This window comes from Sinohyriopsis cumingii, chromosome 1, assembly GCF_028554795.1.
Source record: "Sinohyriopsis cumingii isolate HCF-2022 chromosome 1, ASM2855479v2, whole genome shotgun sequence".
Taxonomy (NCBI): domain Eukaryota; kingdom Metazoa; phylum Mollusca; class Bivalvia; order Unionida; family Unionidae; genus Sinohyriopsis; species Sinohyriopsis cumingii.
The window spans coordinates 66,582,274-66,607,599 of record NC_142961.1 but is presented as its reverse complement, the minus strand read 5'-3'; the positions used below and the strand labels follow the sequence as shown (position 1 = coordinate 66,607,599).

General features: G+C 36.5%; 1 protein-coding gene across 4 annotated transcripts in view; it reads right to left on the bottom strand.

Annotated features, from left to right (window-relative positions):
- LOC149807038 (nucleoprotein TPR-like) overlaps nt 1-25,326 on the bottom strand; it is a 293,006-nt gene that overhangs the window by 17,815 nt on the left and 249,865 nt on the right. For all 4 annotated transcript variants that reach the window (XM_089960984.1, XM_089960994.1, XM_089961010.1 and 1 more), the window contains 6 exons: nt 18,018-18,164; nt 15,245-15,400; nt 14,108-14,198; nt 9,393-9,568; nt 7,234-7,334; nt 2,487-2,578 (listed from right to left, as the gene is read on the bottom strand). In XM_089960984.1, coding sequence (XP_089817110.1) covers nt 2,487-2,578; nt 7,234-7,334; nt 9,393-9,568; nt 14,108-14,198; nt 15,245-15,400; nt 18,018-18,164 — 763 coding nt within the window. The remainder of the gene's footprint in view (nt 1-2,486; nt 2,579-7,233; nt 7,335-9,392; nt 9,569-14,107; nt 14,199-15,244; nt 15,401-18,017; nt 18,165-25,326) is intronic.

Here is a 25,326-nt window from a genome sequence, read left to right as displayed (position 1 = left end):
AGGTATGGTTTCTTAAGAGGTCAAGCTGAAGAATGAACACAATAACCTGAGGTAGAAAACAGTTGTTTACAAATAGAAGTGGGTGGGGGAAGAGAAACAGATCACCTCTTCTAATGAATGTCTGAATGAGAGTGGGTGTAACAAATCAATCCTCTCCAGGCGAGAGAATTTTAGTGTTATGACAAGGGGCACAAGTTTATGGGAAGAAGGCAGTAAATTTCATTTAGCACCTTATCAAATGTTCATACATCCTCATCCTCCATCATCTGACTTGAGAAGTAGAAAGGAGAAGGGTACTGTAATAAAAGAGAATCACCTTGGTTCAAAGGTAAGAGAGGACTGTCCTTCCTGGTCTCCTTCTCTGATGAAGGAGACAATCAATGGGATTTTGGTTGTCCCATAACCACTCAAGGGGGTGAAGGAAGGTAATGGTACCAACCCTACTTGCCTTCCTCCTTTTAAGAATGGGATCAATGATTCCTCAATGATTCTGGAGATAAGTGGCAATCTACCTCCTCCATGGGTAGGGCCATGTGAGCCATGCATTGAAACTGAGAACGAGACCTACATGATGCCATGGTGGGAAGATAAAACTCACTACTGGGTAGTGATAGTCCCAAATCCCATATGATTCAATGGGGACTTAGAAGAGTGGGGTGATGCTGATACAAATCCCTTCCCTTGATGGGCAAGAAAAATCCAACCTTATATGCTGATAGGGATTGACCAGTATCCTAGAGAAATGGGTGAGGGTGGGGGAAATTGATGTGATCCTTGTCAATCAAAAACAGGTGTCTGGTAGCTAAAATAGCACTGCCTGGTGCCAGGTGACCAGTCAAAGATCTGCAGCAGGCACTGATGACTTCAAAACAAGCAATCTGGGATCTAAAGCCTCTTTGGAGATCTTCAAATGACTGTAATCGCATCTGGTTCCTACCAATTGGGGATGTAGACTTTGTTAAGACCAGAAGTGATCCAGTCCCACCTGAGAACAGAGGTGGTCATTCAGGGATGAAAAGGAAGAAGAAAGACCCTTCTTCATCCCACAGTAAGTGCTGCATGTTTCTGCAGAGTTCCACTCTTCATCTGTCCACAGGCAATATAAATGACACGTGTCCATGTTAAAATCAGTACATGACTAACAGGAGGGTGAGTGTCCCAAGTGGCCTTGTGCACACACTTTCCCAGGCTTAATAGTCACATGACTTCACAAATCTCAAACAATGACATCGTTAGTCCAATAGTCCCATGATATCAACAACAAACTCCTTTTTAATGTTGTTCTGCAAAATTTCAATTTTATTAAATAAAAGTCTGATAACTTTTGTAAAATCCTGAAAGAACATATAATTCTCAACATATTTATTTTGAGAAGAACTAAAAGAAACTTGGCCAGTCTGATTCATCAAGCAGAGTAGTCTGGTCCCCTGCTTCATATGCTCCCTAAGTGAGAGAGCACGTCATGGTAGTCACATGAAAAACTCAGGAAGTAGGTCTCGGAATAAATATACAGAATTTTGTGCTCTTTCATTTTTGTATTTTTATTACAACCAGTATACGACTTTCATTTAATATTTTTGTTTACATCATTTAAAAATGACGGTTGTGAGATTCTGTGTGTTCGTGCAACTAGCAATCGAAATCGCTAGTACCAGCTCAAATTTCATCAATGCATTAGTTTTATCGTCTTTCAGCAGATTATAGACATAATGATTTTAATATTTGCAATTTCTGAGAAATAAGATAATTTTCATATCGATTTCATGCAGGTATAACTTGATTTAACAACGTTTAAGTTTGCTAGCCCATCCGCTAAGTGGGTATGCTTTAACGCTACCATGTTGGCCTCTTGTGATGCTAGACTGGTTTTCATACCTTCCATAGAAAAAAAATACAGATATCGAGCTGTCTGTGAAACAAAAAGTCTACTAATCAACTGAGTGTTTGGATTGTCTCAACAAATGAATTTATGGCAAACAGCCAAATGATCCATACTGCAACCTTCTAATATTCTGGTTAGAACTTGATAAATTTAACTCATGATCAGTTCAGTTACGACTCAATTATGTAATTATTTAGGGTGTCAAATTGTGGAGGAAAATTCCATGGTTTTTCCTGACTTTCATCGATATTTGCAAAATTCAAGGACTTTTCACGGTCAGGAAAAGAAAAATCCTTTCTCTCAACTTTTTCCCGATTTCCAGGTAGCATGGGAACCTGAGTAGGTAATGTAATTTTTGGTTCCGATCCAAAAAGATGGTATGGATATGCATGAAATTAGGGCACAATTCCAGCAAAATTTACTTTCAATTCAGATATTCAAAAATAACATTTTGTAATTGCCAACAGAAACAAAGTCCGCCATATGGCCCTTGCAAAATCTTTGCTGTCATAGTCCACTTTTATGGCTCCCTATAACAGCACTGATCAGACAAGAAAACCCAATGAGTATGTGAAACACGGTAAATGTCAAAGAAGATCCTTACCTCCCTGTGACTCCAGCTGTGCCAGGCTGAGTTGACTGGAATGGGGTTCATTTCCTGCACCAAATGTAAACCTTTGGGTCACATGTGGTGAGCTGCAATCAATCAATCAACAGATGACAATTAACAAACAAATCTGTGTGCTTCTGAAATGCATGTCACTTATACAAGCTGACATAAGAGGGCCAAGTATGTCTGCCAAATATCCACTATCCTTATATTGTGTCAATTTTACCTGTACTACTACAGCCTGGTAACAATTCTTTTTGGATATAAAAGCATAATTATGCATAGACACCCCTAATAAATGAACTTATCCAACCTATTCATCAAAATCAAGTGAGAAAATACTGTCTTTGGAAACAAGCTCAATCAATCAGATCCAAATCATCTCATCAACATGTGCTGATCTCGCTTATCACAGAGCCTGTATATGACTATGATATAAGCTTGCACACCAAGCTGGAGGGAAAAAAAAGTTTCCAGAGTGGTTTTGATCTCTGCCAATCAGATAGAAGACTATCTCAAAATGAAAAATAGCCTTTGCTCAAAATCAAATTCCTCTATCATCCTTATAATATAAATATATATAATACAAAACCCTAAATAAACCCTAATCAGAAACAGCTGCTAAAATGTTGATAAGATCCAGCCAATGAAATGCATCATCACCTCATCAATCTTGCTCATTATTATATTAATATTCAAGATCCAGCCAAAGAGATGTATCTCCACCTCATCAATCTTGCTCATTATTATATTAATATTCAAGATCCTGCCAATCAGATGCATCATCACCTCATCAATCTTGCTCATTATTATATTAATATCCAAGATCCAGCCAATCAGATGCATCATCACCTCATCATCAATCAATCTTGCTCATTATTATATTAATATTCAAGATCCAGCCAATCAGATGCATCATCACCTCATCAATCTTGCTCATTATTATATTAATATTCAAGATCCAGCCAATGAGATGCATCATCACCTCATCAATCTTGCTCATTATTATATTAATATTCAAGATCCAGTTGATGCATTCATTACAACACTTGCCCCAAATCTTGATGACAGATCATTTATTTCATATCTGATTACAAATGAATCAGCCAATCAGGTGCAGGCTCTCCTTGTTAATATTCATACAATTCATTAAAGATCTTGATATTTTCATATATTTTTGATATTTCCATGTTTGATCAAACCAACATCAGAAATATGGTAGTGAAAACAAGCACATATTGATTGACAGAAAACACAATGCATGCTGGATGATGATCAGCTCAATATTTCACTCATCATCACACTCATCCATGATCATAATTATATAGACCCATGTTCCAAGTTTAATCAAAATCAGATCATAAATAAAAATTTCAAAATTGATAAAAAGCTCAGCAATCTTGCTCATTATCAAATGCATCTACTATCTTAATTATATATATTGCAAGTCGGATCAAACTTAGATAAGCTATATGGCCTCAAGAATGGTAGCAAGATCAGCCAGACCAATGAAAGATCAGCTAATTAATATGCATAGATATAGCTCATTATCACATCTGTCCAAAAGCCTGATGCCGACATTCCAGACAGTGTTGGAGTGGGGGAGAGGGTGGTTATGAGAGTTTACAGTGTGTTTTGGTGGTCCTTAGTAAGGTCAGTGCACATGACACAACTAAGAGATGCTGTAAAATTGTAAGTTATTTATGCAAATAAACCAACTGCTTTGGTGGCCTTGTGGTTAGAGCGTCTGCCTCAGATGCGGGAGGCCATGGGCTCGAACCCCAGTCGAGTCATACTTTGGTATAAAAATGGTACTAACAGCTGCCTCGCTAGGTGCTCAACATTAAGAAATCACATACACACACATGCATGTAAACCTACAGAAAATAAATGCAAATTCAAAATGTTATAAAAGAAAATAAATGTTTACTTTGACGCTTTTCATACACTTTAAAAAAAAAAAAATAACTGGCAGACTTAGCAGTCATATCACACACAATCATAATCATAACCATAAAGACGTCAAATGAACATAAAAAATACAAATTAATTATTTTTCATTATCTGTCTCGATTCATAGTGATGTTACTATGTCAAAAGGTACTGTACACTGCAGAATGACTAATGTCGATACCATGTTGCTGATCTTTACAAAGTTAAACTTTCTAAGTCAGGAATTCAAATATTTAGTTTTTATGGGGTTAGCTCTTTTTGAAAATGGTTCATCTTTTCCTGACTCACAGCACTGCATCAATATCTTGCCTGCATCAATGATCCACACTTGTCTACATGTTATATATAAATAGATTAATATCCAACTTCAAATAAACACTGTAACTCTGTAAGGAATCTGATAGAATTTTTCTGAAAGGTGCATACAGCTGACCCCAACTTAGTCTGAGGCCATGACCTCTGGTCTAGCACTGTAGAGACATAAAGAGGAAGCCTGTAGCTCTTAAAAATTCATTATGAAAAAGTCTAACTCTGACCTGGCCTACTACCGACTGTGCAGAGACAATTCCTTCTACCAGTCTGGATTGACAGTCCAACAGAATACCTGTCTTGCCTGGATTATTCTGAATAGGACCATAGCATTGCAAGATCCTGAGCGTTTGGGAAACAAATGTTGGGGGAAGGCAGCAGCCTTGTTTACTGCATTTTCAACAACCCACACTTTCTTCTTCTCTGTCACCTGTTGAATAGGGTGGGACAAAGATGGAGACTACAAAATGGAAAGACTCAATGTGACTGATTGTTCTGGACTCATCTGTTGATAGCTCATCATCCTGACTTTGCTTTCTGGGCAAGATAAGACCAATCCATCTCATCTCTCTCCTTGGAAAAAGGGATTCACGATTGAGGGTTTGTTGTTTCTCTGCTAGCAAGGTTGGGAATGGGACTAACCCATTATTCTTCTCTTCATGGAGAAAGGTACTGATAATTTTCTCTAAACATAAGCGGTGAGTGATGGTCCCCACATCCAACTTCCAAGGCTGGATGAGGAGGGGATGATACAGCCTGTCCCATCAGCTTAGCCATGTTGCCCAGCAAAGCCATCAATGGTGTCACTTGGAAAAGGACTGGTTTGGTTTAGTGTTTTAAAGGACAGCAATATAAGTAGGTTATTTTGAGTAAAATGCCTTGCCCAAGTACACACTACAGTAGCTGACGCTGACTGATCCAATGGCAAGAATAGAATCTGCACAATTGGTTGCAAGTTTGGCATCAACACAAAGAGACAGAGATATATGAAAAGTATGCAAAGACTAGGGAGAAAATATCAAATACAACTTACAAGAAGATATGACTGACAATAGAAATGCCAAAAAGATGACATGAAAGATAAAAACATCAAGTGCCCAATAGATATGTGAGAAGTACATGAAGTCTAAGGAAAGGAAGCACAACACAAGATGACTAAGGCATCAGACTGGGATTGTTTTTATTTGAGACCTCAAATTTGATGAGGGAATAATCTTGGACTCTGAACTAATGCCAGGAAAGATAAAGCAATGCAATAATAGCAGCTACAGTATTATTGCTATTTAAACATGTGTTAGCAAAAGTTGTTGTTGTTGTTGTTGTTGTAGGGTTTAACGCCATTTTTCAGCACAACATAGGCTATACATGGCGGCCAGTATAATTGGTGGAGGAAGAACCCTGAAAACCCCCAGGAAGAACCACCAACCCATGAGAAGCTACTGGCAGGCTTTCTCACGTACCAACGTTAGCCGAGCCTGAGACTCGAACTCACGCAGACAGAGGTGAGATGGCAGTGATCCATAACAGCGAGCGCTTTAGACCACTCGGCCACATAGGGCCCCATTAGCAAAAGTAATAGTGGTGTTTACTTTTTATTTTAGTATGAGCAGATTGCCAAGTACTGTAGGTGATGCAGATCTTTTTGGATCCAACTACTGAATTGTTCATACACTTTCATTTTAAAACATGGCCTGTTATAAGGCAGGTATGGTCATGAAAAGCAGTTTATAAGTAAAAGTAAAATTGTTTGTATCATCCTGATTTACTGTAACATAATGCATGTGCAGAACAGGGTCTAAGCTGTTCTATTGATTACTCCTAACAAAGATCCTGATCTGCCATAGCATAATGCACCAGCAGAATCTGGGACTGCATTTTGCATTTGGACTCCTAAGTGGGTAAACATAGCATATATATATATATATATATATATACACACACACACACACACACACACACACACATATATATATATATATATATATATATATATATATATATATATATATATATATATATATATATATGAATGAAAAGACACTTTATTAGATAACAGAATCTTACTAACTTCTTTAAAAGAAATAAATATGCATCTTAATCGGCAAGTATTTTTACCAATTTCTACATTTTACACCAGGTACATTTAACAAATATAGGAACAAATGTAAGTTTCAATAGCAAACTATAGAAATGAAAATAAGGGAATCAGTGGAAAGGAATGTGTGACCAAACAAATATAAAATATTGACCAGTGACCTTCACTTCGAACACTATACCCCACCGTCACCTCCAAATATAATGCATATCACATCTAATGATAATGCATAAGTATGTAAAGTTTCCTCCCCTTGTTTCCAACTGCTTGAATGTTAAACCGTAGAAAGGAAAATGTGAATGGATGGATATTTAGAATGATGAACAGATAGAAATTACTGTTGCCAAGAATGTGAACAATGCAGAGTCCAATGTGCTAGCTTACCTTATAGCCTCTGCAAATCCATCCCCTCTCCTGGGGATAAAAAGTGTGGGAGTGCTGGGTACTGTGCAATCATCTAGGTCCTCAAAACCTGTAGGTTGTGGCTGAAGTGGGAAAAAAGAAAAGAAGTATCTGAAGAAAGCAAAGCTCACCTCTAAGAGAGTGATTTAGTCAAAAACTCTCCAAGGGAGTGATTTATTTAAACACCTCCAAAGGGTTGATTAAGTAAAACATCCTCTAAGGGAGTGATTTAGTCAAACACTCTCCAAAGTAGTGATTTAGTAAAATATTCTCCAAGTGAGTGATTTAGTTAAAGACCCTGCAAAAAAGTAATTTAGTAAACAATCCTCCAAGGGAGTTATTTAGTTGTTGTTGTTGTTGTTATGGGGTTTAACACCATTTTTCAGCACAAGATAGGCTATACATGGCGGCCGGTATTAATGGTGGAGGAAGAACCTGGGAAAACCCCAGAAAGAACCACCGGAGTTATTTACTCAAAAACTCTCCAGGTGAGTTATTTAGTAAAACATGATCCAAGATGGTGATTTAGTCAAACACTTGGCAAGGGAGTAATTTAATTAAACACCTTTCATGTGAAGGATTTAGTCAAACCTCTCCAAGGGAGTGATTTAGTCAAACACTCTACAAGAGAGTAATTTAATTAAACACCCTCCATGAGAGGGATTTAGTCAAACACTCTACAAGGGAGTGATTTTGTTAAATACTTCAACGGAGTGATTTTAGTTTTCAGAACTTTACTACATAATCATTATCTGCTGGTAAATATAAAAACATTTTATACTGAAGCCTATCAGACTGGCAGTTGTGCAGAGTTTGAGATTTTTTTCCTTCACATCAGTTGGTTTATCAGCAGTGGCTCAATCTGACGTTTGCGGAGAAGTTTTTCAAATGATTTTCCAGTTATTTTAAAAAGCATCATATTCTCTATTTCTAACTGAAAATTTTCCAACGTCAGCGTAAGTTTAGCACGAGTAAACTAGCAAACTTTTTAACACAAAATATTTAATGTTACCTTCAGTAAGTTTTTCAAATTAAAATAATTTTACCTTCAATTTCTAGGCATATGAAATTTTGGTGAATTTTATGCCATTTAAGATGGTGATAAACTTATCAGTAATCTATCAAGAATGTCAAAAGTCACTACAATTTCATTAAATTTATTCACAATCAGACATGAGCTAACATGTTAATTTGAATGCAGTTTTTGGTGTTTTATTGTCCAAGACTATTAAAATTTAATATTATGCACATGTCTGTATTAAAAAATAGCACTGCATGATTTATAGAATTAAAAAAAGTGCAGAAGGTCAGTAGTTCCATATTGGATTGAATTTAGGGTAGGACATGATGCAAGATGCTGTTGAAACTAGTCTCAAACATCATTTTCTTTTGCCTCCAATAGTCATTCTTGGAAGGGAGACATAAAACACAGATCAACATATACCTATAATTGACTTCATTGTTGGAATATCAACTACCACCCATTTTGGTGCAGTGGGTGGAGGGAGTTACTCCTCCACACCTGTTCTGTGTAAAGTTATGTTTCTGTGAACTAAGCATTGCCAAAGATCTTGGTTCCATATCAGATCAAATGAATCACATGGTAAAGCTCTTTCTCAGTGCTGATTCCTATTCCTTCAAACCTCAGGTGAACTTAAAAGCAGGAACTCTCTAGTTAACTTGATAACCATCAAAGTCTTTATTATTTCCAACATCTGAGTAAAAAATACAAATAATCAGTTATTGTACCCTCAGTTCATTTCAATGAAGTCTAGACTATGTAAATTTCCCCCCAAACAGTCTTCATTTTCATCAAACTCTGCAACCACATCATTGCTATCAACTGCCACTCCAGCACTGTGAGGTGATTTTGATCTCTGCACATTTAATTCCATTTTCACCATAGCTTTTTAAAATAATGTGATCACTCCATAACAATGTTTGTACCTTCTACTTTTATTTCCTTGTTTAAAAAATAAAACAGCTCAAAGATGCATTGCACAGTTAAATGCATAATTCCATGAAATAGTAAACTGAGAGTAGTAAACATACGACTGAAATTGAATCTTCAATGAAAAGGTAAAGTATGAGCCAAATCAAAACCTTAATGAAATGGGTGAAGACAACAATATTCTCCTTACCCCAATTACAAATGGTGTCAGCTGTGACCTGACAACTGACATCTGTCGTTCTTGCTGTATGGGAATGGCCTGGTGTGGGCGCTGACTCATCAAAGTTGGCGGCGGAGTTGGGAGAAGAATCTGACTAGTGGGGGTGTTGTCTGTCTCTTGTGCCTCCATCTGAGCTTCATTATCATCTGTAATGGTGAGAAAAGATAACACATTTATTTAAGATTTATCTCTGCACACAGCTGTAGGAACAATAACACAGCCCATTGAGGAGAATGATGGAAATTTTGGGATCAATGAGAATTGTATGGCTTGCATAGTTGCAATACAATACATATCATGATGCTTGGGAGATACAATAATGCCATAATATGTATCATACATTTTTGATACACAAGTAACATCACAAGATGCATCATATATTTATGATACATGGGTAACAACAGAATATTATCCATTTATGATAATAATAATAATAATAATAATAATGAGAACTTTGTATAGTGCCTAATCTTTCGAAGCTCTAGGCGCTTTACAACATTAGACAACACCTATAACATTAAAAACATATATGATTACAAAACACACCATGAAATTAGAAAACATAAAAACTGAAAATATTTCAGGTAGGAAATATTATTAGGTCTTTAAGTTTGTTCTTGCAGTCGAAATAGGTGAGGTTTAAGAGCAGTCGTGAATGGGATCACTGTGTCTTTGTGTCTAAGTTCAGTGGGCAATTTGTTCCACGTTGCTGAGAATGAGTATACGATTGTCAGAAGAGAAACGTAAGTATCTTGCTGGTGTGTACACATGGGTGAGGTTGAATAGGAAAGTTGGACTGGAACCCGTCAGTGAAACGGCACAGAGAACAAATTTTGTGTTTGATTCTGGATCGAATGGATAGCCAGTGTAGGGTACAGAGCAGAGGGGTGGTGTGCTCTGATCAAGGTACTCTAAGGATGATCCGAGCAGCTGTGTTTTGAACTTTTTGAAGTTTCTGGAGTAGAAATTGAGATGAACCAGACAGAATTGAGTTACAATAGTCCAGTCTTGAAAGTACTAATGAACACACAAGTGTTTTAGTGGCATCAACAGAAAGATATTTGTGAATGGAGCTGATGCGTCTCAGCTCAAGATATGCAGCCTTGCATATGTTCATGACATGTTGGTGCAATGTGAGAGTACTGTCCAGAATAAACCTAGGTTTCGTACTGATTGTGTGAATTTAATGTTGGTGTTGTGATCAGAATGGCCTCAGTTTTATCATCATTCATTTGCAGCTTGTTAAATGTCATCGATGATTTCACATCAGAAATGCACGTCTCTACACCTTGGATGGTAGCATCAACTTCAGTTGGGTGGATAGATTTGTATATTTGGGTGTCATCAGCGTACAATTGGTGAGACACTGGATGATGATCTATGGCACTTCAGAGCGGCTGTGTACAGAATGAAGAGAACAGGTCCAAGAACAGACCCCTGTAGAACACAACAACATAGATCAACTGGGCTGGAGTGTATTCCATTTGCAGACAATTTGTGTCCTGTTGACCAAGTAGGACTTGAACCACAGTAAGGCTGTATCTTGAATGCCAAATACAAGCTGGAGATGGTGAAGTAATATATCATGGTCTATTGTGTCAAATGCTGCAGACAAATCAAGGAGGGTGAGAACTGTAATCTTTCCACTATCCAAAGCAGAGAGAATGTCATTAACTACTTTTAGAAGAGTACTTTCAGTACTGTGGCAAGGGCAATATGCAGATTGTACATTGCTAAAAAGTCTGCTTGAATTCAGATGAGATACAAGTTGGGATAGAACAACTTATTTAAAAATGTGACCACGTTTATAGGTGGGTTGGTTAACTGACTGTTTGAGGTTGAAAACATTAATGGAATCTAGGAGTTTTTGTATGTTTGGGTTTCCGGGACAGTCAAATTGAAAGTTGAAATCTCCAATAATAATCAGGTTGCCACCTATCAAATTTCCATACTCCAGGAGATTCGGAAACTGCTCCAAAAAGAGATTCAGTCAGCTTGTTTGTTCTACTAGGAGGGCGGTATAGGCAGAAAAAATGGACTGACCTTTGTTTAAGTATGAGTATAGTTTGGACTAGTTCAAATGATGTGTGGTAGAAATGGAAAGTTGTGGTGTGGTTAAGACATTTGATTATGGAGTTCTTTGTGATGACAGCTATTCCACCTCCGCGAGAGTGGAGGAGGAACGACTTGATGGAGTAACTTGTGGGTGTTAGATCTGTGCACTTGGGCTCATTGCCCGACGTTTTTAGCCATGTTTCTGTCAGGAAAAAGACGTAGATATTCTGATCATTGATAAAATTAACTATTTCTGTGTGCTTTTCTGGTGCACCTACTGATTGGGCCTTGAATAATGCATTACACAGAGGTATCTCTGGAAAGTTGACACAAGGGTTGATGATATAATAGGAATTTGAATTAGGTTATCTAAATTAACGGTCAAATTTTTAAATTGTTGAACCGGAAAGGGCATAAGGGAGATAACTGGAGTTCTTCCTGTTCTACAACAGCCAGCTTTGAAATCATGTTTCTTTTTCACTTCTGCTTACATTTAAGTAATGATGAATGTGGTCCCAGTTCATTTAGTCTAGAGCACAATGTAGTGTGGAGAGCCAAGAAGTGGTCATTTAAAGCAATTAATGAGGGTCCATCATAGCATAAACGGGCAGATAGGCGAGTATCACGTGGCGGCGGTTTGTTCAACAACAAAGGAAGCTGTAGCAGTGGAGCAAGACAGCTGAGAAAAAGTCTAATTGTTCTTGTTTCCAAAACAAGGAGATGAAGAAACACAAACGAACTGAACAGCCAATGCATGATGAACACAATAACGTAGACGAAGACAGACAACAAGCACATAATCACAAAAAACAGCACAAAAAACGGAACAGCTGCTTGAAGCTGGTTAAGCAATAGCAGCCATCATGACACTGCGAGATGTCCTATGTACCCCTATGTACCATCTGCAAAGAAGTGCATTTTGAAACAGAAATGCATTTTGATGCCAACAGTAAAAATTGCCCATCTACATGGTAAAATGGTTCAAATGTAGGTTGAACTTGAAACTTAAAATATAATACACTACTTTAAATTTTCCAGGCAGCCTTATTTATGTGGAGTAATTGATGTGTTTTATTTATAGCACACTGCACTATGTGGTTTTATCACATTATAACCACAACCTACCTAGCAACAGATGTTATGAGATGAAGGGTTAAAATGATGCACAATACATGTCATTACACATAACAAATGTTTCAGGCATGTTAATATGGCAATACCTGCAACTGTCGAACTCATATTAACCAATCAAATAAAGTTTGTTTTAAAATATTCAAGAATTTTTAATTTGGTCAAGTGTTTAGCAATAATTCTTTGCAAATACAATTCAAAACTTTGATCTTACTTTTAAAAGAGATGTACTTCTTGCATACAATTAAATATGTAAAGAAAATAAACAATCGCAACTGGATAGACAGGAAAACTGACAATAAAACCAGTGTAAAATACATTCCACAAATAAATTGACAACTTACAATTTGTTTTAATTAAATTCATTAAAATTTATTTTTATTCACATTTTAAATCCATTTATATGATAAATTCATTAAGTTAATTATAAGTGACATGCCTAAAATAGATCAGAATGTTAATTGCACTCGTCTTTCAAAGTCAAGCCCACATTTTGGGGTTTATAGCATCCTATAAATGTTGCTGTCTAATGTCACCTGGTCCATTAATCTTTGACAAAGTTCTGAAATCTCCTATCATCACCTAGTCACTCTAAATTGGCAGCTTCTAGACATCATAAATATCATCCAACTGTGTCTCGACAGTTTTACTATTGTATGTGGTGCTAATGTAGACTAAGATTGGGCTTCCATGTAACAGTTTCATCATACAGTCTGTGAAATCTATTAAAGGCCTATCGTGTGCTGAAAATGGCATTAAACCCTACAACAACAACAACAACAACAACAACAAAGATGGTGCTGCTTTTAAAAGAAAAGTCATTAAAGGTCAAACATTCACAGGAAGATACAGAACTATGATTGAAAGGATTGTCAACTATAAAACTAAGTGCTGCCTTTGCAAACCTGGGGCTTACTGAGCCACATGCACTGGCAGAAAACTTGGGAAATACCACTTAGGAATTAAATCGAACTTATGGAAAAGGAATAAAAACAAATTAAATTGAAATTGTTGTTTCATCAAATACAGTGTTTATTTAGCAAAAAACACAAATATGAATAAAAGTACAGGTTGTTAGGACTTGCACAAAAATGGAAGCAATATACTTGCTAGTAAACAACCACAGTAATCAACACTGAAGGACACTTCACTTTGCGGTGGGTAGTATTAAACTTTACATTAATATTGTCAAATAATAAAATATAAATAACTGTAGATACAAGTATTGTGTATTGAATGATGTCATGAAATGGATAAACACAATGCATACCATATAGGTATTTCTGAATTGGATTAGTGACATGCAAAAATATTTGAACCGAGAGTGTTTTATGTACAGAAAACATGTAGTTTCCAATATTACCTCTAGATTTATGAAATATTTTTTATGTTGCACTTATATGATGACCAGCTCAACATCAATAGAATTTTCATTAAAAAATGTCAACTTATAAGTGAGTATATAAAATAAATCTGCAATAACAACAAGGTGTACTTACCAACAATAACAACGTCATCATCATCATCATCTTCCTGTTCTCCAGTCTGCATCTGGTCATCTACATTTTCCTCCTCCATATCTCCTGCAATCTGGACATTGTGCAAAGTTTATTATGTACAAAAATAGTTAAAAGCAATATAAAAAACAAAGTTTTATTTAACATCAAGATTTACATAACAGATACACTGCAGACATCATAGTGAAATGACTGAAAAAGCTATGATAAAAATCCAATGACACACACACATACTTTCCATTACCAATAGGCTGTTGATTACCAAAAGGGTTTCCATTACCAAAAGGCTTTCTATTACCAATAGGCTCTTTATTACCAACAGGCTTTCCATTATATGATATAGTCTATAAAACTTAAAGTTAAATTACAATCAACATTCTGTTGTGTAACATAAAAGTTGATGTAGCCTTAAAAAAATAGGTTTTTATTTATATAGCATTAGTTTTATATAAGCTCCGATCCAAATAGAATAGGCTTTCCATTACCAAAGTTTATATAACCTATAGTCCAATTGGAATAGGCTTTCCATTACATGACACCAAGTTTATATAACCACCAGTCCAATTGGAATAAACTTTCCATTACATAACACAAAGTTTATGTAACCACCAGTCCAACTGGAATAAGATTTCCATTACATGAACCAAAGTTTATATAACCTACAGTCTAATTGGAATAGGTTTTTCATTACATGACAAAGTTTATATAACCTACAGTCTAATTAGAATAGGCTTTCCATTACATGACACAAAAATGTATATAACCGCCAGTCCAACTGGTATAGACTTTCCATTACATGACACAAAGTTTATGTAACCTATAGTATAATTGGAATAGGCATTCCTTTACAAAATGTGCTGTAAAAGTTTTCATTACCAAGTTCTTGTAGTTCTTGACTCTTTATATCTTTATACTAGAAATGACAGTGGTGGATAAACAATATGAAATGCAATTTATTCCCATTAAAAAGTCCATTCAAATAAGTAATGATTTTTAACCTGTATAGTCTTGCAAAGTTCAATGATTATCATAGAAAGCCACATAATGGAAGCTTACTTAAAGCCACATAATGTAGACTAACAAAGGAGACAAATAACACATAAATACAAATTAAAAAACCTCTGGATATTCTTCATCCTGAATGTCCTCATCTCCTTGCTCTCCTTCTTCATCTTCATTTCCATCCTCCTCTTCCTCATCCTCATAATCTTCCATCACCTCGGTGTAGATATCATTGTCCTCACCTTCATCATCATACCCCCTCTCTTCCTCCTCCTGAAATTTTTAACATCCTAAATCTTCACTTGTTTAATATATATATATATATATATATATATATATATATATATATATATATATATATATATATATATATATATATATATATATATATGTATATATAAAATTCTCATCCAGCAAATTTCGTGTCACAGAATAGAAATCATGGATTTTTCAAAGGTGATCAGAAATGGTGCATGGCTATAAAGCCCTGGGGAAAATACCAATCAATTTCCCAGACTGAATAGCTATAATTGGGTGCTCTACATGACTAAAAAATAATTCATTCCCAAATAGGGGCCAAGTCACATTAAGAATAAAGTATTTTCTGCCATTCAGGACCCTAGAAAAATTCATTACAAATAGATGTCAAGGTAATGTACTTTTCTATTTCATGATATTACAAGGAGTCTTTCCAAATACAGTCAAATTCTGTCCCTACCTCAAAGCCATGGACCACATGTTACACACTTATTAGTGTATCAAAAAGTATAAGGTACCACTCCAACAGTACTGAACAGGGTACATAAAATTAGGCACCGATTCATTAAATACTACAAAACATGGTCTGATGTGTAGTCTCAAAAAGCGCACCCATTTGTATGAAAAGCATGTGCATGGCAGACTGTACAGGAGAATATTGATGTATATGGAGAAAAATCAGTACACCACTCCTTCGAGAACTTGTATCGTGATAATTCAGGGACCTGCTTATAATGTGGTCAGTCATGGATCCCATTTTTTTCACTAGAAAATACCAAAATTTAAACCCAATTTTTTAACATGATGAAAATTGTGATAAAAAGTGGTAACTGAAACCTTGAGAGATTGCTCATTTTATCATCAAATACGGATCATATTATCTGGAAATGTGAATGAACATAATGAAATTATCAACTTTTAATAAGAAGTAATGAATTCTGTTAAAATTTCTTTCCAAACAACTTTCTTGGTACATCGTAAATAACACTATGCAAGGAAACTTAAATTAATGGAAATATCACTAACATCTTCCTGAGGCAGCACTACCATAAATATATACCAATGAAATAATTCATTTTTCTAAAGCTAAAAGAATACCTGATTGCATAAAATTCTGTTAACAGATATATTTATTAATGAAAAGCTAGTATCAGAGTTTGTAGTTAATTTGTAATTATTGAATTGGCACTCAAAAGATTTCTGCACAGATGAGAATTTTCACTATTACTTGCAATGAAATCATGGCATCAATATTTTACTAACAGAACAATAAAAAAGTGACTTTCGACGATGACAGCAGTCTCACAAATTAAAAGTTGTTTTTTTGTAAAAAATAAAAAAAGGAATTTTGTTTGATTGTGAATTTGAATCAATAGCTAGTCTGGTTCCTTGAGTAGTATGCTCCTTGCTGTTGTATTCCACTATAGTAGAGAGTAATTTGGGGAGCATATGGATCACTGACTACTCAATAACGGCATGTAGTGATGTAATACACAATGTTTTCATGTACACATGACAATTGTTGAAACCAGTTGCAATGTTAACAATCTCACAGTGGTTGGGCATGCTGAAAATAAAAGTCATTTTTACCCCAAAAAAAAGACAATTAGTTAGAAGATTGCTTTATTGAAATTTATTCCCAATGCGATTTTGAAACGAGTATTCAGTCATTAAACAGACCAGTTCGCTTCCTCACCCCTTCGTGGTTTTCACAATGTCTAATGAGGATGGCATTAAATTCATATTGTTATGGAGGTCCCTTGATAACTAGTGCCCTTGCTTATAGTGTAGTCTATGTTTTTGGACCCCACTGTGCACCAGTTATCAAGCGACAGGTGTAGTTTTATTTTCATTCCTTTTATAATACGGTCACAATTTGTAAAAATCTAACTATGCAGAATGAAACAATACCAGTGGAAATTTGGAAATCCTGAAAACTAAACACCAGTTCTTCAAACTCTAAAATGTCTAAATAAATTCTTCCAATATAAAAGTTCTAGCTTTGGGTCATGTATTAAAGTTAGCAAGATTTTTTTTTTTAAGCATCACAGGACAATCAAGTGTATTGTCAATAGAGATTTATAGGGATGACTACAATGAAAAAATTTCTACAAAAAATATTTACTTTTCTTTCAAAGTGTGATAGGCTCATCAAATCATGGAGACAGAGACAGTGAGAAACATAGAAACAGGTACTTTCTGTAACTGGTGCATGGAAATTGAATTCTTTCAGGTTCTTGTCAATATAAAGTTGCATATCAAATTGAACTAAATTTGAACAATTCATAGTAATCTTGTGGAAACAAAACTGTTGAGTGATTGATGAACTAATGAATGTTTTTCTTTTGGCCTGCACCAACTTGGATAATGGCTCCTTTCTCCAGCATCCCCATGCTTAGTTCAAAATGCTAGATGTGTTGCATGCCTGCTGCCCTTCTAAAAAACAAATCTAAATTCTTAAACCTGCAATCTACTGACAACACATCACTAGGTTTAAAGTTTCCATCATGGAGGAGTTGCATGACTTTACAAACACAGGTTCAGACTAGGCAGAATAACATAATCAGTGGCTTTTCTTTGGAATAATGTTAAGGTGCATAGTAAATGAAATAGGTGGTAAAATAAACCTCACCCCATCACTGCCAACAATAATAACATCTTCATCCCCCTCATCTTCCTGTATTTCAATCCCAGGATGGGTGCTGGTAGATGAGACTGATTTGGTCACAGTTTCCTGGCTGACAGATTCCGATGGTGCCTCTTGGGTCCCAACAGAGTCCTAGATTAAAGTGGAGATTTTTAACCGTATTAATTGTACCTTAATTACACAACAAAGTCTAACACTTGTACCATATGTACCTATAAGCTGAAAGTTTGGGTTTGGGGGGGGTTTGGTTTGGTGGATTATTTAGTGCATGCGATGCTTGGCTGTGTGTGCCCCATAAAGCTGAACATGCAGCAACAAAAACGATTACTTTGTGAGCTGGAACAAATAAACAAAAACTGCCTTACTTTGCAGACATCAAACTTATTTTTTATTTTCTGACAAAGAAATCTGACCAGATACCTTTATTTATTGACCAACTTAAAAGATAATTTTTACTGAACCATTATAGGAGAAGATACAGAGGGTATTTTCTTTTCCTACATTAATACCGGATACATTTTATCATATGGTATCAAAAACGTGACATTTTAATGAGTGGCTAAGCCAAGAGTTAAAATATAGTTTTTGATACAACAAGATAAATATATCCAGTATGAATGTAGGAAAAAAATGTTCTTTTTATTATATACCAAACTTGCTCCAAAACTGAAGCTCAGAAGACTAAACTTACTCTTTGACACAACATGCTCACCCCTCCCTAGACCTGCCAACAATGGCGAGTCCATCTCAGTAAGACAGTTGATTAAGATTGAACAGTTTTCAGTAAGGTGTAACAAAATATCAGTAACTGCTATTGTAAAGCTGGAAAACTAATTAAAAGTTCGACGCATCGATGAGAATCATCATGTTCAACTCAAAAGTTTACCAATAGTACAGATGCACAAACTTGTTGATATGATCTAAGAAAGACAACTGTTACTCTCTATTCTGTAGTGGTCTTGAAGGAGTTACCTTCGTGTGTGTTGATTAAACACGTGACTTGTGTATTCGTCTACGAGCTATTCTTTTGAAAATATCACCACTTATGATGATACAAGCATGCTATCAACATGGTGGCAGCGGTGAACGCATATCCTGATAACGTCTGCAACGTTGATTTTCGCTGGATAAACGCACAGAGTTGAAGAAACTCCGAAAATTTGACCAAGCCAGGTCGCGAAAATAGATCACATTTAATTGAACATTCGTCCCGATTTGATTCGTTCGACATGGCGGACTCGTTAAAGCCACCTGGGACTTTAGATATTACTGAAGGAAACATAAGTGAAAACTTCAAGAGATGGAAGCGACAGATAGAAATATATTTGACCGCTAGTGGTTCCCAAAACAAAGACAAGACAGTTCGAACCAGCATCATTTTACACTGTGCAGGACCGAAGGTAATTGACATTTATGACCAGTTTGTATGGGCAAATCAAGATGACAAAAACGATCCAGACAAAGTTCTGCAACAGATTGAAGCCTACTGTAATCCACGGAGGAATGAAGTTCTTGAAACCCACAGGTTCTGGTGTGTGAAATATGATGACTTTACATCGTTCGAACATTTCCTTACCGAAGTTAGGAGAAGAGCAGAGTCGTGCAATTTCAAAGAAAAAGACAGAATGATAAGAGATAAAATTGTACTCAGCACAAGTGGTAAGCTCCAAGAATTGTTGTTGAGAGAAGAAAAACTTGAACTTGACAAGTGTCTTCAAACTTGCCGAGCATTTGAACAGTCAAATAGACATGTGCAAGAAATCAGACAAGACAAAGTACATGATTCGGTGAACAAAGTTGATAGCGCGAAACCACGATCACAAGCAGGTGTATCTGGTACTGGATTGGTAAGACCGAAACTTAAGTGCGGTTTCTGTGGACTGTTTCATGAACGAAGCAAAGAAAAATGTCCAGCCTGGGGAAAGAGATGTAACAACTGTGGTGTAAAGAACCATTTCAAATCATGCTGCAAGAAAGTGCAAACAGTTGACCAAAATGACAAGCCCGAAGAAGCTACAGAAGAAGAATTCTGGCTTAACTACATTGACAGTTCGATCAATTCAAAGGCAAAAGCCAAAATGATTGTAAATGACTGTGATGTAACATTTCACATTGACACTGGGGCCCAGGTAAATACAATCCAACAGAGATTTGTCCGAAAATCTCAGAGAATACAGAAAGTGTCACATCTCAGAATGTGGAACAAGTCAACAGCGAAATCCTTAGGGGAGGCAACTCTGACAGTGACAAACCCAGTGAACAATGAAACTTATAACGTAACTTTTGTAATTGTGCCAAATGAGCTAGATTGCTTGCTAGGTTTGAAAGCGGTTCAAGAACTGAAACTGGTCACAATTAACACCGATAATTTTATCGGAAGCGTCAAACGCCACCTCGGAGATCTTGGTGAAGTGAACCTCAGACTCACAGATGATGCAAAACCCAGGGCATTGCCAGCTCGCAACATACCGCTGGCAGTGAGAACTGAGGTGAAAGAACAAATTGACCGACTGACAGAACGCGGCATTTTAATACCAGTTACAGAACCAACTGAATGGGTTAGCCAGATGGCAATTACAAAGAAGAGCAATGGATCGTGGAGGATATGTTTAGATCCTCAACCGCTGAACAAAGTGTTAGTGAGAGAACGATATAGACTTCCAACTTTTGATGACGTAGTTCCAGGATTACATAATGCCAAAGTATTCACGAAACTCAATGTGCAAGAAGCATATTGGCATATTAGACTTGATGAAAAATCCAGTCTACTTACTACTATGATAACACCGTTTGGAAGATACAGATGGGCTCGACTACCGTTCGGACTGAATGTATCCAGTGAAATATTTCAGCGGAAACTGAATGAAGCTCTTAGCGACCTTGAAGGCATATTTACAATTGCGGATGATATTATCATCGTTGGTTGTGGTGATAATGAAATAGCAGCTCAGAAAGACAATGATGAAAAGCTGGCAAAGCTTTACAAACGCTGTGAAGAGAGGCACATTGTTTTGAATGAAGGAAAGAAGGATATGGGCCCTGAAATCACTTTCCATGGACACAGAATCACGCCACAAGGTATCAAGCCAGATAACGATAAAATCAAAGCTGTTCTTGAAATGATTGCTCCAACGGACGTTACTGAAATCAAACGATTTTGTGGATTGGTACAGTATATGGCTAAATTTGTGCCAAATCTGTCTGAGACTCTTGAACCATTGAGAAACCTGACTAGAAAGAACACACCGTGGAAATGGACAAAACAATGCACGGAAGCTTTTGAAAGAGTGAAACAACTGTTAAAGCAAACAGATGTGTTAGCAATCTACGATCCAAATAAGGACTTGGTACTACAAGTTGATAGTAGTAAAGATGGCCTAGGAGCTGCTCTGCTGCAAGATGGACACCCACTTGAGTTTGCATCAAGATCTTTGAAACCAGCTGAAAGGAACTGGGCACAAATAGAAAAAGAAGCGCTTGCAGTATTGTATGGGCTAGAGAGGTTCGATCAGTACACATATGGTCGCCCAGTGATTGTTGAAAACGACCATAAGCCTCTGGAAACCATCCTGAAGAAACCACTCAGTCAAGCACCAAAGCGGCTACAAGACATTCTAATGAAGATGTTTAGATACAATGTTACGTTTCAGTACGTCAAAGGATCTGAATTAATCATTGCGGACACACTAAGTCGTGCTTATAGTTTGTCAGATGACACTGAACTGACTAGGCTGAAAGTATGTGAGGTCGAAATGTTTGATAAAATTCCGGATGCGCGAATTACAGAAATCAGGAGAGAAACTGCCAAAGACACAACTTGTCAGTTGTTGATTGACCGTATTATAGAAGGATGGCCCAAAAACAAAAATGACCTAAAGCCCGAAGTGAGACCTTATTTCTCTATCAGAGACACACTGAGCTTTTATGACGGTATAATACTGAAAGGGGAAGCTGTTTTAATTCCAAAAGCTTGGAGAGGACAAATTAAAGAACGTTTACATAGTGCCCACCTTGGCTTTGACAGTATGGTTAGGAGAGCACGAGGAACCGTTTTCTGGCTGGGAATGAATCAAGAAATAAGACAATTAGCAGACAATTGTGAACACTGCATGGAGAGAAAGCCAAAACTCCAGAAAGAGCCCCTGCGGCAACATGATGACGGCAACTACCCATGGGAGAAAATTGGGTTAGACTTGTTTGAAATACAGGGTAGAAACTATTTGCTGGCGATTGATTATTACTCAAATTTTATAGACGTTGATTTACTCACCACAACATCATCAAGTCAAGTCATTATCAAACTCAAGAAGCAGTTTGCGCAATTTGGAATACCTAGAATAATCATCAGCGATGGTGGACCACAATTTACGTCTGACGAATTCAGTCAGTTCACGAAACAGTGGGGCATTCAACATCACGTGACTTCTCCTCATCACCCAAAGTCAAATGGCAAAGCCGAAGCCGGTGTGAAGATTATAAAAGGCATGATGGTTAAATGCCTGAACTCTAGGACTGATCAGTACGAAGCACTGCTAGAACTAAGGAATACTCCAAGACAGGACACTGGTCTAAGTCCGGCCCAAATGATGTTTGGGAGAGAAACAAGATCAATGCTACCTTTGGTTCAAAAGAAGTCGCCCAGAAACAAGAAGCGAGATGCTAGGAAGGACTGTATCAAGAAAAGTTATGACCGCAGTGCTAGAATTAAACTAAAACTTGAAAACAGTCAGCCTGTATATTTCCGACACAAACCAGATAAACCCTGGAGAAAAGGTGTTATTACAGAATCAAACGACCGAAACTGTATTGTAACTTCAACGGATGGTGTTCAATACAAGAGAAATAGTGAACACATAAGACCGACATCAATCCCAGTACAAATCCGCGATAAATCACCGGAAAGAACAACTGTACAGGAGCAAACGGCTGACACGCATGTAAAGGAACCTGATCAGAGGCGTCCCGTACCAGAGTCGACATGCCTGGAATCAGCGACTACACCAGTTATAAGACCCAGGCGCGAAGTGAAGATGCCAACCTATCTCAAAGACTATGTGAGGTTTTGAGTCAGTTTTATGCAGTTGTGAGGGACATAATAATCCCCTGTAGTGATCTAGAAATGTTTTCAAGTGTTACAGTTATTGTTAGCTAAATTAGTTGAATTTATTTGCATTGCATTTTGATGACTGCATAGTATAAAATCCTGTCTTCTTTAAATCATTTTCAGTTAAAGTCTAGTCAATAATTTTTATCTGTCAAAAAATCCAAAGCCAGTACTTTTTGTAACTGTAAATTTTATAACCTGTTAACTTGTTCATAAATTGATGTTTTGTTTAGATCTCAGTTAGTTTCGTTAGAGAAAAAGGGATGTTGATATGATCTAAGAAAGACAACTGTTACTCTCTATTCTGTAGTGGTCTTGAAGGAGTTACCTTCGTGTGTGTTGATTAAACACGTGACTTGTGTATTCGTCTACGAGCTATTCTTTTGAAGATATCACCACTTATGATGATACAAGCATGCTATCAACAAAACTCTAACTCCAAACCTTATGCAACTCAACGGCTTGTTGCTATCTCTCAACCTGACATAGTTTTTGGAAATTCTTTTCCATTTCACATGACAACGTTAATCATATCTCCCGCCATGAAACATACTCAAATTGACATGTGATGTCCAATAAACGTAATTGTGTCCTTTCCAGCTTTTATTCACAAGAATCTAAATACTTCTGTGCTGATTATTAACACTTTTCTAGAAGCTTATTTTCCCTTTTGTCTTAAACATGCATCTCCTTCTGGACACCATTTTTAAAAAAAATTCTATAATCAACAGTTTCCAGGTTATTCAGGGAGAGTAAATGTATAAGACTGTGTTGTTGTACCAATAAACGACATACCCTCTATGTGTGTGTCTGTTAAACCTGTACCTTGGCGTCAATATATACAGGATTGTGTTAATGTACCAATAAACCCTTTAAATACTTAAGAACGGACCTTCATATTTTACAACAAATCTGTCAATGCATTATGTAACAACAGATCTGACAGCATATTTTCAAAACTTTTTGAGCATGAATCTCAAATTCAATTTAAATGAGCTCAAAATCACAAAATCAAATATGATAGTCAGGGTGCACGTCATCAAAAATTGGCAGTCTTGTAGTGTGGCTTAAGAAAATTTCTGAAATCTCTGCGATTCTAATTTTGTTGTAATTAAAATTATGGACTGTAGAGGTTTAGAACTTTCAGCCAGAGTTCTCACTCAAAATGTTTGAGAATACTGGACCTAAGCCTATGCTGGTAGCTAAAAACATACATGGTAAAACTGTGTTTAACCTGATCTGTTAGTGCATTACTCAATGACAAATATAAGTATATGGGTCTATGCTGTATTAAGTTAGGTATTTCCTGTACAAAGATAAAGGTCTATGCTGTATTAAGTTAGGTATTTCCTGTACAAAGATAAAGGTCTATGCTGTATTAAGTTAGGTATTTCCTGTACAAAGATAAAGGTCTATGCTGTATTAAGTTAGGTATTTCCTGTACAAAGATAAAGGTCTATGCTGTATTAAGTTAGGTATTTCCTGTACAAAGATAAAGGTCTATGCTGTATTAAGTTAGGTATTTCCTGTACAAAGATATAGGTCTATGCTGTATTAAGTTAGGTATTTCCTGTACAAAGATAAAGGTCTATGCTGTATTAAGTTAGGTATTTCCTGTACAAAGATATAGGTCTATGCTATACATAGATACGAGTCTATGCTGTATGCAGTTATGTTGATGCTATAGACAAATAGAGGTCTATATTATATGTGGTTGGGTCTGTGCTGTACATAACTATCGGTCTAGATGGGTTTACTGTATATACTTGCTTGCAAGATGAGTCCAACTGCAACCTGCACCAACCCATATCTGTCATTGCATAATGTGCTGGCCGATCTGGGTGTGTGAAGTTTGTTAGGAGTAATTGGTAGTAATCAGCATAATAAAAAACACATGTCCTGAATCACAGCTGCATTATGCTACAGCAAATCAGGATCTTTGTTGCTTGCAGTTTAACTCAACTTATAAGTGAGTATATTTGGTTATGATGAACATAACTGATTTCTGTCTAGCTGGGTCTGTGCTTTATGCAGTTAGGTTGGCACTGTACACAATGCAGTATAATACAAATGGCTATGCATTGTACACAATCAATACAGTATAATGATGTTGGCTATGCACTGTACATAAATCAATACAATATAATGCCATTTCTTGCTAGGATGATAAGTAGATGTTAACAGCACTTT